We start from the raw sequence: 18,177 nt of genomic DNA on the forward strand, positions 1-18,177 counted from the left end.
AATAGGGCACTTTTATTTTCTGCACTCGTTTTGAAAAAATGAAAGTGCCCTATTTTTCGTGGACGGAGGAAGTATTACAAATTCGTAGAGTTGACTTCATAGGCACCACCAGTACAGGTTTCGATTATTCAACTGATATTGGAGCTGAACATGGAATCTCATGAATTAGTTTATACTGATACGTAATTTAAAAGTCATGCAAGGAGGATCATGTATTAGTTGGTATCATAGCCAGGCCCAGAGAGTTTGATAAAATGTGACTTTTTGTCATAATATTTTTTCTTATCATTGTAATTTTCTTAAAAAAGATGTTTTTTTTTTGCGGGAAAAAAGTTGCAATTTCATTATTTCTGTTTTATTTTTGCGTTTCCCGACAGCTTAGCTGGATAATTGTGCTTGATTGTTTTGGAAATTGAAGTCTAAGAAAAAAAATAGGAAAGACATGGAGTAATATAATAGGAAAGTCTTGCTTGGATTTAAAATCAATAGCTAGCTCCTAGCTGTATCAACGATTATTTTTTTTAAACAACCACTTCTTGAAAGAAATGTTGTCGATTATTCTACTAAGATTAGGTGTAAATATAGTTGACTTCATATATAGGTACCGGTTAAACAGGTACGTTCAATAATAGTATACATTAAAAAAAATAGGCACCCTTTTAATAAATTCTCATATCATGGCTGATAATTTCCCCTCCTCATAATAGTTTTAAATCATATACTATTATTTTTTAAATATACATACTACATCAGTCACTTATGATAAGTATTTTCATTTTAGATCGTCCCTTAAAAATAAAATTTTTCTAAATTTTTATTTTAGGACGTGGACCCCACAATCCACTAACACTACTTCCACTACTTTTTCTCTTCTCTCTTTTACTTTATCCATTTTTCTTTTCTCCCTCTTACTTTACCAATTCTTCTCTCTTAATTTACGAACTATACATCAAAACTTGTGTCGTTTTAAAAGTTTCTATTTTTCAAGGACGGGGTAATATATATTTAGGCACATCTGCAAGCCAATACGGACTAAAAGTTAGTCAATTATGTAATTCCATCGAATTAGAAATGAGAAGATAGCCTATTAATTCACCATGCGATGAGTGATGACAAGTGTATCTATGATTATTCCTATGATTTATATGAGACGATAACTGTATTTATATTAATAATTTTATTTCTCTTTTTGTTAGAGGGTTACAATTTTTATTTCCGTTACTGTTATATAGTACTTAATATGAATTTATTAGTATATGGTCTTACTATTTTAACCAGTGTTTAAGGGAAAAAGATCCCTTAGTTTAGGAAAACATCAATACATTAATCTAATTTTAGGTATATCAAATTTTAGAATCTAATTTTACTACAAAAATGAGTAATAGATTGTTTAAAATGTAAGATTAATATCACTTTCTACTTTGCACCCTACAAAATTATAGTAATAATAAAATCATTATTGCTAAGATTTTTAAGCATTACTCCCAATGTTCCATGTAACACCTCATAGCTCACATATATATATAAACTATGATATGCAAAACTATTAATTTGCATATATAATAACAAAAAAAATGACTTGCGTAGCAACCAATAATCAGAATGGCAACAACAATCAGGAAGGGGTAATAGTTTTGGGTGTTTATATTCACTGTGAAGGCTGCGCAGATGAAGTGCTCAACCATCTTCGTGGATTTCAAGGTTTGTTGCTATAAAATATTAAATTAATTACAAATATAGTTAGAATTTGGATTAAATATAATGTACTTATAATTTGATAATACTGCAGACGTGGAGGGGGTAGAAATCGATGCCAAGAATCACAAAGTGACAGTGAAGGGAGCAAATGCAGACCCCATCAAAGTTAGTGAGAGATTGAGGATAAAAAGTGGGAAACATGTTGAATTGATTTCTCCTCAAACACAAGACAACAAGGAAGAGGAAAAGAAACCTGAGGTAATAAGTTTCTTAAACATAAAACTATCTGAATAGTAGCGGATTCAAAACATAATTTTGGGAACCGGAAAAATAGTTTTTTTAAACTTTAATGAAGAGTAAAATTGAAGAAACAAAATATCGCCATTCTAATAACATTTAGTACTATAAAATTAACTTGGTGTATAGATAGTACTTCAAAATTTCAAAAAATAGTTGATGATTTGTTTTGCAGCCAACGGTGTCCGAGGTAGTGTTGAAAGTTTACATACACTGCGAGGGGTGTGCAAATGAAGTGAAGCATTGCATCCTAAAAATGGAAGGTTAGGCATCGATCAACGATCTTTTCTTTCTTAAACTTTGACCCGATCGACTAGGCCAACATCATTTTTTGTGGACGATATATGCAGGTGTGCAAACCGTGAATCCGGATGTAGCGAAAAACGAGGTTACTGTGAAGGGAAGTATGGAACCGAAGAAGCTCGTGGAGTTCATCAACAAGAGAGGTGGGAGACATTATGAGATTTTGAAGGAAACCGATATAGACAAGAATGACCAAAAAGATGCGAGTTTGGATGATACTCATCAACTTGTGTTTGCGCCTCAGTTGTTTAGTGATGAGAATCCTAATGCTTGTTCTTTGATGTAGTATTTAGCAATTTCATAAGCCGTTACAATGTAATAAGGTGATATGATGATTTTAGAAACAAGAGAAGTTGAATGTTTGAAAGTAAATTGATGTGAAGATTGAACTAAAAGAAATGGTTACTTTAGGTCATTGTTGTTTTAGTAATTCTCACAATTTTGGTCTCTAAATTTAACTGAGGATGAGGCTGGTTCAATAATCGGAATAATCGGTTTCAATTTCAAGGGAACTGGAACAGTAACCGACCAAGCAAGTAAGTTCACTGATTCAGCAATTCATGTAAATTGGTTGTTTCTGACCAGTGAGAGACTCTCTCGGTTACTTCATTTGGCTATTATTACAGACAATCCTATCTATATTATATAAAATATTCTATGGAATTCGAACCCGAACTCTATTTACATTATGATGCATTATTTTTATCTTATTCTTATTAGCTTTTCTTATTTATTATTTCAGCATACCAATTTAGGTCTATAGAGAATCACAAGTCCAATTTAAAAGTCATACATGAAAAGAAGAGTTGAAGGCATAGGTTAACAAAAAAATTGTACAAAAAATATTAAATGGATTGATTCGTAATTGATTAGAAACGGTATGAAAATTGTACAAAAAATATTAGTAATAGTAACAAAGAATTATACAACTAAAACATACTAATAAACTTGAAATAAGTCATACAACAAATTATAAAAACTTTGGAGAACTCTCAGTCATAACAAAAGGATGAGGAGCATTTGAAGCTACTATCATTCAAATTCGGCAATTGAAAAGATTGATCCATTCACGTCATCTATAAAATACAAATCTAATTTATAATTACAACATTTTAATGATCAACAAACATATCATAAAGATTAAAAAATATTTAGAATCAATAAAAACTAAAAACATCTTCAATACTACTACTTATATTTAAAAAATCCTAGAATGTAAATAAGAAAATTTTAATTTCAGACCAACTATAATTAAATTATTTATATTTTAGAATATATTTGATAACTCAATAATAACAAATTTATAAAATTGATATGCAATAAAAAATCAATTAAATATAATTAACTAACAATTCTGACAAATCCAAGCCCCTTGGCCTAGCGGTAAAGGGTGCTGGATACCGCGTCCATCCTGGAGGTCTCGAGTTCGAACCCTGGGTGGCGTAATTTGTGTTTCCTCCTTGTTATAGGAGTTGATTTGTAATTTCCTCCTTCATATATATGATATAAATATATGAAGTTAATTTTAAAAAAAAAAAAAAAAAAAAAAAAAAAAAAAAAAAAAACTAACAATTCTGACAATATCAAAATAAAAAAATTTCATAAAAAACATGAAGAAAAAAACTCAAAATCTATCGTGCTTCTAAATCCAAAAAAATTAAATAGGTATTTCACCTTATATCAAGATGCAGATACAAATGGTTCCTATAAATTACAAAACTTCCCCAAAAAATACTCCAAATATTTGTAGATATCCCAAAAAATCATTGATTTTATAATTTGTACATGTCATAATAATGCACAACATAATACATAATGAAAAGGTGGTTTCAAAGTAAAGATGGAAAAGATTACAAATTTAGGATTCATACTGCCATTTCATCTTGGCTTTGGAAATACCCGATCTCTAGAAATTCTAGATGCTCGCCAACACTTTGAAATCCAAAGATGGATCTAACCTTCTCAACAACACCGTTATCCTCCATCCATGGTGGCAATTTACGCCTTCTACCCTGACATCCCCCGACCCGATCACCATACGCCAGATCTCCATTTCTTTCACCTCCATATCAGTTCATCACCATGTCTGCTAGCTTTTTCCTTCAAGCTCCTACTTGAATCGCATGTCGCAACTGTAGGCTCTCCAATCTCCCCCAACTCAAAACCAAACCAACACAAGCTAAATTTATAGAAGATAGGGTAGCTTTTTGCGTTCTTCTAGTAATAAAAACACACACATGTCTCATTACATTCTTACATTTAAACCCCTTAATTATTTGCATAACCGTAAGCATTAAAACTATTAAATTGTGTAATGCTTTCAAACTTCCAGTAACATATTGGAGGCCAATATTTCTAACCGACAAACATTTAATATTGCTTGTACCTCACATTGCCTCTTCTTGTTATAAAATCAATATTTTAGTCAACGTAACTGTTCAATTATGGAGGATTACATTTATACTACATATGAAACTGTCATATAAGATTCCAAATTTGTATCTAAAAGTATTATTTAAAATTTAAGTAATTGCAATGGTACCCAAAATTCATAAATATTCAAAATTATACCCAAAACTCGCCTTTTATATTTGTATAGATAGATAATGCCTGGGGCTAAACAAAAGCAAAGGTAATATAAAATTGAATAAAAATAACAAAATTCAAGAAAACAATAGATACTGCTATAATGTTACATGCTGGTGACACGAATAACATAGTTCATCAGAAATGGAAAGCCCTGTCTATGACAGTAGAGATGGTAAAACACCAAGCAGAAGTCCATTTGAATCCCCTCCAACGGCATAAGGGAACGCATAAATCAGCGCATTCTATAATGTTGAGTTCTTGAGACCTGGCAGTGCTTCCCATTTACTGAATACTTAACAGTTATATCCACATCACGGGGATTCTTCTTGTTAGGCGCCACAGTCATGGTCCCCGTCAATGTCTCCCCTTGACAAATGCTAAGCACATCTTCTAGGTATAACACGGTCTGTTTCCAGTGAGTGGCGCGGGACTTTGGTCCTATATAATAGAGTACAGTTGTGATCAGAAGCAGAAGTGAAAACGATAACAATCTATGTTTTGAGACTGTAGCAAAAACAACTACAATGCCACAAAATAGGTTTAGACCAAACAGTCTGCAAAATACTATCTAGAAGCACACAGAATTACTGCTTTAGTTTAGCTATGGAAAACAGCAGATGTAGTAAGAATGTGGCAGACTAGGATTCACAAAAAGCTTTAGAAATGTAGATTTGTAACAACACCTACCTGTAGAGAAGCCCATCAATTTATGGCATTTGGTAAAAGAAACATCAAAGTAAGCAACCAGAGCATGGACGTAGTCATCCCGTTCAGCCACAAGCTTAAAGGGAGCCGTAAAAGAAGCATCTACTGAATCCATCTTTGAAATGTCCATGGTCTGAAATCATGAAATACAAATAATATAAGAAAGCAGCTCTCAATGTACAGTATGACCTAAAGGATCGATATTGACAATTTTAAACCGAGGGAAGTCAGAAGGGAAGTTCCAACCTTGAGCATTTGGCAGTTGGTAACAATCTGATTCTGTTCTACAGTGTCTACAAGGGGTTCTGCTATGGCTTGCTTTCTAATGCAGCTCATGTTAAACCCGTATACATTATTCCAAACTGCAAAATAGTGAACATGCAGAAGAATGTTGAGCACTACATAGAGAAAGAAACCCAGTAAGGGCAATGCATTACAGAACGATTAAAGCTCACATTCAATCTTGTCTTCCTTGTAGTCAGCATCTTCAATTGCAGTCAGATGAAGGGAGGCTTTGTCAGGCAATACAATTCCATCTTTGGCCTGCAAAGAGAACGCAACAAAACATAAAACATTGTAAAGAACTGGTCAGAATACATAAATATAGTATTCTCTGTGTCATTTATATGTATGTCAGGAAAGTATACACCAACTATTGAAATCGAAGCTAAAACATCACTTACTAGCCACTTGTCTCGAGCATAAAGCACAGAGTCCAACATGTTCTCATACACTAGAAAATACCCCATCCACTCAGAAATGATAACATCAACTTGAGCAACCGGAAGCTCAATCTCCTCTATCTTCCCCTTAAGAATAGTTACAACTGAAATGACAAAATAGATGGGTGTTAAAAATCCAAGGCATCAGAAGGTATAACTGAATAATGGCACGGGATTTCACAAAATATACACCAAAATGAGCATTACCATTTGAATATCCATTTAGCTTTACGATCTCCTCAGCTGTACTTGCCATGCTGGAGCATTCTACCTGAAACACAAATGAACATAATCAGATATCCACTATAAAGAAGTTCAAAACGCAAATTTTCATCGATTTATCCTGTTTTTCTGCTAACCAATCTGGTAAATATTCTGATAGCCATTTATCACAATGAGGATAGCAAATAAGAGATACACAAAGTCATAGGGATGTAAGAATCCAGATTCATCATCTTCATTGCAATTAACTCAAAACAAACAGCAGATAACTAAATATATATGCCAATAATAACAACTAAACAAAATGGTATCGACTTTCAACAAAATACTTATAAAATAAAATTAGCTCCATTACCGCATAAACGTGTTTAGCACCAGCTTTGGCGCAAAAGAGTGATAGTATTCCAGTCCCAGCACCTACATCAAGAACTATTTTGTCTTTGAAAAGGAAGGAATTCTTATAAATCACATTTTGGTATGTCTTTGTCCTAATCACGTCCTTCAACATTTCCTGCATTTCAAAAGTTACAAAAATAAGATTGGAAGATTGGAAAGTCATCTTAAAAACATAAAGAGAATGCCCTCCAGTTATGCTTCCAAATTTTGGTACTTACTTCATGGATGCCTGCAAATAACCAAATATTAGTTCTTCAACATTCAATAGGTACCTCAAATTTAAAAAAGAAAACGAAAAAATCACATAATTACCGAAATGCGAGTAGGAATCGAAGTAGTAATCAGCGCTGGTCTTATCATCCCCAGTAGCTAATGATTCCTCCCGATCGCACATGGTGGAATCCTCATCGAGATTCGATCCCTCGGTGGCTACTTCTTCGATTGTTTCGGCCTCTTCGTCCTCATCGTATTGGAACTTAATCTTCGTCGGCTGGTTGGCTGTGGCGGCCAAGCTCCCGCTGGCATTGGAATCAGCGTTATTTCCTACATCCATGGCTTCGCTCCGATGATCCGAAAATTATTGAGTTGGGGAAAATTGAGGCGCTGGGATATCGGAGATTGGGAAGTAGGGTTTTAGAGTGGGGGAGAGGATTTCAGTGGATGGAGAATTAGGGTTTATGGTGCTCTTCTCTTTAATCATTTCTCGCCTCAAAATATCTGCTTTCCTTTTCTTCTTTTTTCCTTTTTTTTCTCTTTTTCCTTTAGTGGCCGTCGAGTTGGCATAAAAAATATAAATATAATGGCTATTGTGTATTTTCACAAATTTAAAACTTCAAATCATAACTAAAATTTCCCATGATTTTGAATTTATGCAAAAATATATATGAAAGATTTTAAATTCAAGTAAGAAACAAAATAACGCCGTTCACACCTATTAAAAATTTCTTATGTTGACTGTTTGTTCAATAGCATAATCAGATGTGTCATATCTAATTTAATTTACGAAAATAGAACTCGTGGGGAATTCTCTACAAGGTGTAAATTCATTATATTAGCGACCAAGTGTTTACTTTGTAAAAAATACGAAAATTCGGTTGAACTTTGTAATTTTAGGGACCATACGAAAAGTCAAATAAAGTATTAGTCTCTACAACCAAGAACTTTGCCTAAATTTTGGTACTTTCCATTAACTTTGAAATTGATCTCTAAAACCATGAAATTTGCCTAAAATTGGTCTATAATTTTAGATACCATTATCTCTAATATTATAAAATCTTGTAAGCATTCCATTTTATAACTGAAAAGCACAATACGGACGAGGGGTACAAACTACAAAGTATACTACTAAAAAAATAAGCATGAATTGATCATCTATTTAGATAATCTACATAGATCATGGTTCAAAATCCATTAAATGCCCACAAATCATTATTTCCTTATCTCATATGGAAAAGGACGAAATGCCCACTTGTGTATCTTCTTATGCCTTTGCTTGTGGATCCTTATTGTTGAGAAGAGTAAGTAATAAATAGTTAAAGTAGAGAGTAAGTATCATAAGAGATAATAATGTAGAGAAGGGTCTTTTCATTCACGTTCTCTTTCTTACTTAATCTCTCTCCATTTTAATTAATTTTATTTTTCAAAATGAGTGTAAAAGAAGTGACTCAAGTAACGTGTAATAGAGGGAGTATATATATTGACACTTTTTGTACTATGATTTAGGTTAACCAACATTAGCTATAGACTTATAGTAGCCTTTTTTTCAAAATAATTGTCCAGCCAAAAAAGAATAAAATCCTGATTTCCTTTAAGTTCTAACATAAAGAGTTTGTGCTTGGCAGGATTTAGAAACTGTTTGATAGCTGGTAATTCACATTTCAAGCATATATATGCAACGTTACACAAAATATGTGCGACGAAGCCTATCGAATTACCATATGCAGGAATAAATATGACAATGCCAACATAAAAAAAGGTACTACTACTATTATGGATCAAAGTCTGATAAATTCAAGAATCACACACCATTTCACATGAATGCTCCAAATCTTTATCTATATGAAACACTGTAGCTTAATATCCATAGAAAATATAAAGTTAACAGTGGTGGTGGAGTAAGTTGATTAAGTACTAGAACTGCTAGAAGGAATGGTTGTGGTTTTAATTGGCCAAGGAGCACCAGCCATCACAGCCTCGATGTCTTTTATAGCCCGCGGACACTTGGTCATGTTCACGCAACCATCGCAGCTAACGTACTGCAAAAATATGCCCACAGATACATCAGCACAAATAAAGTAATGGTTGAGTAGGAAAAGGTAATCTTATGCAACTTTACCACATCGCTTTCAATTCGAACCCCACCAAAGCCTCTGAATCTGCTGATCTCGTGACGGTTGAAAAACTTAGACGTTTGTACATTTTCCATTGCAGGAATTAGCAGGGCATCAATGAAGTAACACCCAGGTTCTACTGTTATCACCTGCAGTAATTTATGTCCGAACAATTAGAGATACAATATATATACTCTACATGCTAATCTCTTTTAAGTGATGAAGCTTATGCTGCTTGTAAATCTTGAAACACCACTCAATAAAAGAGATGTTGAGAGTGTCAGAAACTCAAATTTTCCCATCTGCAAAGCAATACATACCATTCCCTCAAGGAGTTCTCGACTAGTGCGCAAAGACTTCAACCCAGGTTCTTTCGGTCTTTCAGCTCCCTGTAACAAATGAATAACTGTCAAGTAAATAATCTTGCAAACATGTCATTGTTTCGAAATTGCCAACACCTGCAAGCAACAAAAAGTATGTCCGTGTAGTGAACATGATCACCTTTAGATAACCGCCAGGATCATGAGTATCAATTCCTAGAAGGTGGCCCAGACCGTGAGGTATAAAGACAGCTCCTATCCGTTCTTGAACCATAGCATCCACATCCCTTTTAAAGTCAGGCAATCTTGATGAGATCATAATCAAGTCCAGCAAAATGAGAAAATGTGAAGGAAAAGTTGAACAACACGCATACCCCAACAAGAGGTTTCCTTTCTTCAACGACTCAAGAATAGTTCTTTCAGCCAATCTGAAGATGAAGAAAACGTTTGATTCAAACTTTAAAAAAATGCAGAAGTATAACTGCATATCTTATATAGTAAGGTTAATTCTGTCAGTGCATAGAAACAAAAGACTAGACTTATATTTTTAACTAGTACTCTTTCAGGAATACACAAAACCAGGTGATAAACACAGAGACAAGTTCATTCCACAATTATCTGTTCCCTTCATCTTCCCATGAGCTACTTTACAGAATATACAGCAGTATGAGGTAGTGGGAATCTCGAAAAGTTTTGGTAGAGAGACTGGAGAAAACCATCAGGAACAATCCTGTTCCAAGTGCTATTATCGACCTTTTATTATACTGCTTGATGCTTAACCTAGTGAAGAAACGATGTATCAAAATATTCTGGCTAACCTAGAATTGGTATCTGGATTGAGTTAACTTTTAGTAAATTTGAAAAGGGAATTAAATAAATCATGAAATTCAAAGGAGTAACCAGATAGCCACTTCCTTGGAAGTCACACAATTTTCATCACTGCCTTATTTTCGCGCATGTAAACACAGTCCATAGCTATATCACTTTTATCAAGTTATTGCATGTGCAATTAGTAATTCTTGTTATGGCCTTCTCCAACACATTATTTTGGATATCACTGACATTATCTTCTTGCCAATCATAGTCCTCTTTTCAATTTTACTACAAATATATCTTATATCTAGAAGAAATGATATTAAACCATTGGACATCCTAATTTGATTTGGTTTTTCTCTGACAGCCTTACTTGAGTTTCTTACATGTGCATATCAACCCAGCTTACTCCTGGTCGCATGTTGGATATGACAGCATCATGTGCAAGAAGAACAGCCTGCAAATGAAGAAATAAGCAAAACATTATTATGCATCAGCCAAATATTTTTCTGGAAGAAAATGTATTACAATATTCTTCTTATACAGGACTTTTAGAACATATCTATCAGTGACAACAAAGTGTTGAATTTAGTAATCTTTTCCAGCACAATAAATTATCATTGGCATTTGACTAAATGAAAAAAATGAGCATACTGCACTCTGCAGAATATCATTCTTCTTCATTCAGCTTGCATGCTCTCTTTTTCTGAACTATAGGAACAGATGACAAAATCCAAAAGCCTGTACTCTTGTAGCTGGCATGCCTATGCATATTGTTAGGACTCCAAAAGCCATTTGAATATTAATTAAATGCTTAAAGTAGAAATTTTAAAAGACTCACGGTGTAGGAATTCATGAACTCTCTATGCATTTTTGTACATAAATCCACAGATAAGTAACAGTGCTCACATTATATATAAGTGATTGGTCATCAGTAAACTTTCCATTGACCTGCATGTGCAATCAGATTTGTAACAATTACTAAACAAGAAATAAACAAGCTTGTGGAAAAACAAGAGGTTCTCAAAGACAATTATTAATTAAAAAATATATATCTTTCAGCTTTAATAGAGTTAAGACTACTAACAAGAGTTATATTCAAAAGATGAGCAGGATCCTTCAATTGAGAATACAGATTAAAAGTTATATTCAAAATCAAATTTGCAGGAAAACTTCAACCAAGAATCTTCATCGCACTGGTTTATATACATGAAAACATTCAAGAAATAAGTACCAAAAAACTGCATTGTATTGGAATAAATACATTTCTAGCAAACATGTGCAAGAAAAGAGATATTGATTTTGACTCTGCCCTGAATATGTATGCCACATCGCAACACTGATAAAAATGTATATGTGGGTCACCCTGGACCAGAATCTATCTATATTGAAAACTTCCCATAATGGCTTGCATATTTATTTATTTTAACCACCACATCACATGTGTACTACACTGAGAAGTGTATGTAGAGCTTGATTGTGGATAAAATTACAGTTTCAGAAAGAAATTCTTATGTGTGTTAAAGACATTCTGTTCATGGCATAACTTCTTAAATCTAAAGACTGAACTAAAGCGGTGTTCGTGAACTTCGTGTGATGCCCGAATCGGGATAATAATACCCAGTTGTGTTGTAAGAAAACAAGACATTCACTTTGACATGTTTTAGTATATTATTATTAATTATTTAAACAGTATCCAACATTTACACACAAAACTCAACACATTGTTTTATGTTTAACTTGGCATGTATATAAGAACATCCACAATAGCATGCAGTGTATATGGCTACCCATGCTCACCGGAAAAGAACAAGTTATATCAGAACCATAAAAATGGTATTCAGCTCCCATGTCAAGCAGTGCCATATCTCCATCTTCAAAGATCTTAATAAGAAAACAACAAAAAAAGTATGGCCTTAGAAATGAGAATCAACCTCCCATGGAAACAATCATATAATGTCAGTTTTGTATTGTTATTCACATGTTTTTTCACTAAACTCCCAACAAAACAGAAGAAAAGGGGAAAAAACACCAACCCCCAAGCCCAAATTTTTATGTCACTCGTACCTGAAACTTTTAGTAAACTTTTAGTCTTATACCATGTGTATCCATCCATCCCACTCTAACTAACAATAATTTTAAGATAAGTAATCACCAATGACATGCAAACAAAATCATCATCCAGTGCATAATGCTTCAGATGTATAAACATCTAGCTCAACATACCCTGTCGTTGGGAGCTGCTGCATGTCCATAGTGTAGCACAGAACTGTAAAAAAAAAAAGGCTAAATTGTAAGCTAACAACGCAAGCAATACACTACTGAGTAAGGAAAGGTAGTACTTTTTTAAACCCATAAACCAATCCTTGTTATACATAAATATCATACAAAAAATAAGGTAAGCATACCTGTTGCTGCCAGTTGCACATATACAAGTGTACGAACAATGTCTACATCCACCGTACATGTATGTGTGATGAAGAAACATACTTTCTAATTGATATTCTTTCATACCTACTTTTGTTTTCCTCATAACCTACATAAAATGATGTAAAAGCAAGTCAAATACCTTCCTCCATTAGCAACCAATTCAAACATAAAAACATGCAAATGTATTATTTCACATATCATAACAAGATAGGAAACAGTTCTTTTGTTATCTTACCTATATCACTATATGTTGAGCACATTTCCCACTTTACATCACAAATAACTACCAAATCCATTATCGAACAAAATCAAATTGGATAGACTTTCGTTTTATTCTTTCGTAGGTGGCTATATAGTAGATAATAAAATAAAGATTGAAAAAATTACTTATGTTCTCCTGAGTTCAAAACAGCAGATTCAGAACTTGGACATCATCATTTAAGGAATGCCAAAACCATAGTTGTTCAAACACCCGACCAGATGAGAAATGTCATGGAGACTAAAACTTGGGTTTTCATTAAGACAAAACAATAAATAAGCAGTTCAATAACCATTGCAAAAGGAACAACGAGAGGAAATATCTGGACTGATGATTTAAAGGTAATCAACTGTCTCCAACAATAACATTGTATGACAAAAGGTCCAAGACAGCCATAAGACAGGAAATAGAATTTTCATTAATAGTTACTAAAAATTATGTAAATAGTAGCAGTATGTATTGAAGTGCATAAAATTTTTGATGTACCGAGTAGATGTGTTAAATGCTTCTCCTCAGTATCATGATATGCAATGCAAATTAACAGTGATTGGTCAATATGAACGTCAAAAGTCACAGCAGGTTGACCTTAAAAATGATGCTTCTTCAAATGCAACAAATAATCCAAATTCTTATATCTCTCCTTGGTTGAGCTTTTTTAGGGAATGATGATGATTTTCTAAGATAAGAAATTTCCAACAAATCACTACCTGTATTCAAGATACACTTTTAGGAGGCTATTCTAAATCTCATCCCATTATAAAACAGAAAAGAATGACCGAGAGTAAATGACCATTTTACATATAATCATGCACTGAGGTTACTTTCGAAAATTGCCACCAATACTCCTTCACTATGATCTCAGGAAGGAATGCAAATCATAATGTGTAAGGTTGAAGAATACATAATATTTTTGGGAGTCAATAAAACAAAAACAGAAAAAAAAAAAAAAAAAAACTGTGCACTTACTGCAAGCAAAGACTGAAATTTTAAGTGACTCGACAAGAGGGGCAAGGTTCAAGATTGTAAACCTCAACATGAGCTTCAGAGCTGATATCATTGGCAAACTGGATCACAGCAAGCTCAAAGGCTGACTTTAAGACACGGCATTCAGTCAAAATAGGATGTAAAGCATTTAGGTCTGTCTCAAAATTGTCAATCCCCTGAGAAAAGATAAGCTTAAAGTTAATCATTGCTATGCAGATAGTCGTGACCATGCAAGGTTATTAACACTTTTTATTCTCCACAAACTTTGCACAGCTTAATGATTATACCTAGTAGCGCTAAACAGTTCTGAGTTTTCACATATTTAACAAATTAACCAATATATATATATATATATATATATACACATATATATATATATATGTTTGTCCACTTATGACCATATATTTATATAGGTTTTAAAAACATGTAATGTTTCACGAGGCGCCACAATGTTTGAGAATGTCATTCAAATCTAGATTGAATGTTCTTAAAGAGGATGCAGTATTATTAACTTTAAAATACATACACAGATTCAATTATGTTTGTAGGCAATACAGCATTTTTAATTATCATCCATATATACAATGAAGTTTGTTCAAAACTAATGCAGGTTAGTGAACTCTTCTTATAAAATTATTTCAGTGAAAACGATAATACCTCAAAATCTGCTGGCTTGGAAAAGTTGTTACTATCAGTGTTGAGCCCATGCAGGAGATAAAGCAACGGTTTTCCTGGTCCTCGGTATTGCTGATTCAGAACTTTTGCAATCTCATCAGTGTAATATACAGAGCTAACCATGTAGCTTTCCTGCAAAGGACGAATATATATGCTATAGACGCAATAGTCCTAATCATATTCACCATATGAATTAAGAGCATACTTAAGAGTAAAATCACCTTGAAGTATGCTGATGGCTTAATTTCTCCCAACCAAACTGCATAATCAGCAGGCAATCTTGGAGCAAAGAGTATTGAGTCTCCACTTGCTACATCCTTCGTTTCAAAATACATAGCAGTAAGCTTACTTTTCTCAAGACTTTTATTCAGTAGTATTAAATAAATGTAGACTGCAGAGAAAGTCAACTCATGATGGAAAGGTATTTTTGCACATCTCAAACTATAAAATAGGAGTAGATGAAAGTAGCTCAATTTTGCAAGCTTTTCCAGCATAGTAAAACAGAGGAACCAGAAAAAATGACTTAGTTGTTGCATGCATATGCAATACAACAAAGCAAGCAGCAACTTCAACTTCAAAAACATAATTCAATCACATAACACTAATCTCCCCAGGTAACTGCTTATGCTTTAGATCCATGAGGGTCGCAAAATCTACCAGCTCAGGGAGTGAGATGAAAATACTACAGCATTATCCCAGCATTATAGGAACATAAGAAAGAAGGAACATAAGAAAGAAATGTGGACACATGACATTCAATTACTTGAACCTTTACCAAAATACAGTTATATTCAGTCAGTGGTTTTAACATCCATGTACCCATTACTTCTGATATTTCATATTTAATTGAAAAGATAAGCGTAAATGAACTTACAATAGCTCCATAGAACCCGGGTTCTTGCACTCCAAACAAGTAAGCAAAATAGCTCTCCTGCCTGGGGATCAATAAGATTAAGGGTTATGAATTAAGAATATGTGATATACATAAAATGGCCACCTGCTGTAATAGTTTAATTGAAAAGAATGAAAGGTTGACCTAAAGCACCAGACATAATACTTGGCTTTATGATTAATCATGCATGCACATAAAGGATTTGGAAGCTTGTTAGTGCAAGTAGCTGCAAAATAGATCAGTTGTTCTTCATTTGAAGTGGAGAAAACACGAGTATGATCTGGATAATTCTCACCCTAGGTTGTTAGTGATTTAGGGTCTAAAGAATCCTCACACCAACTGAACACTAAGATTTTTGTGAAGCAAGTCCTAGAGGAGTATGTCAGTCAATCCGTGGATTAAAAGAATCTAAACAATCTGGATCATAACCTCCTCATAATCCTCATGTTTCTCCGAAAATTTGTCTATTTGGGAATTAAGAATCGATCGATTCTACCTTGACCGAAAATCATGAGGCATATGGGGTTCTGCATGGTGTGGTAGTAGCACCATATAACACAAGCAGGAGTTTCCAAATGACTCCATTTTAGCGCTATCTATGAATATATGATTGGTACTCAGTTACTACCAGGGATGCTGTTCTTCTCAGAGTCAGAGATGAATAAGATGGTTGAAATATGCCTTGATGACTTGCTTCTCTGCTCTGACAGAGAGGAAATAAGATTTTCTATCTCGATTAAAAAAGAAAATTTTGTGGAACTGCATCAAACCAACTTACAGCTTGATGCTTCACATACACCCTGCTTCAAACACCTAGTAGGACGAATCTTGGAAATGATTGTTTCTCTTTCTCTAGAAATTATTTGCACATCTCTTTCTCCACAATATACTAACTAGCACATCAACGCATATGGGGATAAGAAACGTACAATAAAAAACCGGAATCCAAGGAAGTACCTGAACAATTCGATATGATCGGTGCAGTGGCGATTCTGCTCTTCGCCACCCTATCAAATTGAAAGTTAGGTTATCAACTGATACAAGTAGCAGTCTGAATAAAATAGGGAAGGAAGACGTCACAGTACCTGGAGAAGGATGAAGCCATGGAGATTGCGAGAGGAGATGGAGAGATGATCGCGGAATGAGTCTAGGAGCTTCTTGCGGTTTACTACGTGTAGCTGCATCGGCACCTCCGGCGGCGAAAGAGACGACGGAGAACCCATCGGAGATCCCCTTTTGTTTCTGTTTTTCTTAGCAACTATGAACTCATACTCCCTACATTCTTCTCTAAGCTAGTCTCTTTTTTTTCTTTTCTTTTTTTTTTTTACGAATTGTTTGATTTCTATGTAATTCCATATATTTAAAAAATAATTATGATTATATCATAAATTAAATATTTTTTCCAATTATCTATAATCTAACGATTTTGAGGGTTTTAGGAATTTCTTTACCTATAAGAGCATCCACAACCGTGCTCTTGCCAGCGAGCACGGTTGTGGGCCCGGCGCCACTATTCATGTCTGCTCTCTGGCAAGAGCACAACACCCACAGCTGTGCTCTTCCGCAAGTACGAGCACAATTCAATTTAAAATTCAATTAAACAAAAATATTTCCATAATATGAAAATTCATTAAAAAAACCGAAATAACATTACAAATTACAAATAAATTTAAAAAGACATAATTAAAATCCTAAAAATAAAAAATTACATAATTAAAATCTTAAAATTAAAAAAATCACTACTCGTTGCCGAATTTCGCCCACATGTATTTGATTAGGTCTTCTTTTAGCTGAATGTGGGTTCGGGTATCGCGCATTGTGTGCCTTGTCTCGATCCTCTGGCCAACCGTCGTATGCGCACCTCGGCGTGGGAGAGACCTCGCGGTTGAGCTTTCGGCTTCATCCTCGTCGTAGAAGCTAGCCGCCATCGGTCCTTCATCGGCTATAATCATGTTGTGTAAGATAATACACGTGAACATGATGTCGGCGATATTATTCACGTACCACAGCCGAGCCGGGGCCTTCACAATGTTGAATCGGGCTTGAAGGACCCCGAAGGCTCTTTCGACGTCTTTCTGCGCGGACTCTTGACGTTGCGCAAAAAGAACCCGTCTCGGGTCGTGCGGGTTGCTGAGCGTCTTCACGAAAGTCGACCACCTTGGGTAGATACCATCGGCAAGATAGTAACCCATGTGGTATGTAGTTCCGTTGACGGTGAAGTCGATCGCCGGTGCAACACCATTCATCACATCATTGAAGAGTGGTGAAGAATAAAGCACGTTCAAGTCGTTGTTGGATCCGGCAACGCCGAAATATGCATGCCAAATCCATAGGCGGTAGTCGGCGACCGCCTCAAGGATAAGTGTTGGGCCGCCGCCTTTGTGGCCTCTTAAGTGTTGCCCCCTCCAAGCAGTCGGGCAATTCTTCCACCTCCAATGCATGCAGTCAATGCTACCAAGCATTCCGGGAAAGCCATGGACTGATTCGTGAAGACGAAGCAACCGTTGGCAATCATCGGTGGTGGGTACCCGGAGGAATTCAT

The 18,177-nt window shown here is 34.7% G+C and overlaps 3 protein-coding genes across 3 annotated transcripts; 1 reads left to right on the plus strand and 2 right to left on the minus strand.

The window, feature by feature from the left end:
- Positions 1–1,574: 1,574 nt before the first annotated feature.
- LOC121801135 (heavy metal-associated isoprenylated plant protein 8-like) lies at positions 1,575–2,584 on the plus strand. The gene is made up of 4 exons (XM_042200587.1): positions 1,575–1,701; positions 1,790–1,956; positions 2,171–2,258; positions 2,346–2,584. The coding sequence occupies exons 1-4, from the start codon at positions 1,575–1,577 to the stop codon at positions 2,582–2,584; spliced, it is 621 nt and encodes a 206-aa protein (XP_042056521.1).
- A 2,331-nt stretch (positions 2,585–4,915) lies between these two features.
- Positions 4,916–7,657, minus strand: LOC121801317 (protein arginine N-methyltransferase 1.1-like). The gene is made up of 9 exons (XM_042200788.1): positions 7,245–7,657; positions 7,151–7,161; positions 6,892–7,047; positions 6,522–6,585; positions 6,276–6,418; positions 6,048–6,135; positions 5,839–5,954; positions 5,575–5,725; positions 4,916–5,325 (listed from the first exon to the last, which is right to left on the minus strand). Exons 1-9 carry the CDS (start codon positions 7,483–7,485, stop codon positions 5,120–5,122), a joined length of 1,176 nt encoding a protein of 391 aa, XP_042056722.1. The 5' UTR covers positions 7,486–7,657; the 3' UTR covers positions 4,916–5,119.
- A 1,241-nt stretch (positions 7,658–8,898) lies between these two features.
- Positions 8,899–16,945, minus strand: LOC121800066 (xaa-Pro dipeptidase-like). The gene is made up of 16 exons (XM_042199623.1): positions 16,721–16,945; positions 16,593–16,642; positions 15,618–15,678; positions 14,965–15,060; positions 14,726–14,875; positions 14,113–14,244; positions 12,804–12,931; positions 12,622–12,664; positions 12,196–12,279; positions 11,305–11,346; positions 10,782–10,852; positions 9,957–10,010; positions 9,764–9,869; positions 9,583–9,651; positions 9,268–9,411; positions 8,899–9,187 (listed from the first exon to the last, which is right to left on the minus strand). The coding sequence occupies exons 1-16, from the start codon at positions 16,856–16,858 to the stop codon at positions 9,056–9,058; spliced, it is 1,500 nt and encodes a 499-aa protein (XP_042055557.1). The 5' UTR covers positions 16,859–16,945; the 3' UTR covers positions 8,899–9,055.
- Positions 16,946–18,177: the final 1,232 nt, after the last annotated feature.

Source organism: Salvia splendens, chromosome 4 (assembly GCF_004379255.2).
Source record: "Salvia splendens isolate huo1 chromosome 4, SspV2, whole genome shotgun sequence".
NCBI lineage: Eukaryota > Viridiplantae > Streptophyta > Magnoliopsida > Lamiales > Lamiaceae > Salvia > Salvia splendens.

Coding starts and splice junctions, on each gene's coding strand:
- LOC121801317 (XM_042200788.1), bottom strand. CDS start 7,485: ATGGATGTAGGAAATAACGCTGATTCCAATGCCAGCGGGAGCTTGGCC. Junction 6,136..6,275: donor ATGCTCGAGACAAGTGGCTA/GTAAGTGATGTT, acceptor TTCTCTTTGCAG/GCCAAAGATGGAATTGTATT. Junction 5,955..6,047: donor CAAGGAAGACAAGATTGAAT/GTGAGCTTTAAT, acceptor ACTATTTTGCAG/TTTGGAATAATGTATACGGG.
- LOC121800066 (XM_042199623.1), bottom strand. CDS start 16,858: ATGGGTTCTCCGTCGTCTCTTTCGCCGCCGGAGGTGCCGATGCAGCTA. Junction 10,853..11,304: donor ACCAATCACTTATATATAAT/GTGAGCACTGTT, acceptor CTTCATTTGCAG/GCTGTTCTTCTTGCACATGA. Junction 9,188..9,267: donor TTCGAATTGAAAGCGATGTG/GTAAAGTTGCAT, acceptor ATATTTTTGCAG/TACGTTAGCTGCGATGGTTG.
- LOC121801135 (XM_042200587.1), top strand. CDS start 1,575: ATGACTTGCGTAGCAACCAATAATCAGAATGGCAACAACAATCAGGAA. Junction 1,957..2,170: donor AAGAGGAAAAGAAACCTGAG/GTAATAAGTTTC, acceptor TTTGTTTTGCAG/CCAACGGTGTCCGAGGTAGT. Junction 2,259..2,345: donor TTGCATCCTAAAAATGGAAG/GTTAGGCATCGA, acceptor CGATATATGCAG/GTGTGCAAACCGTGAATCCG.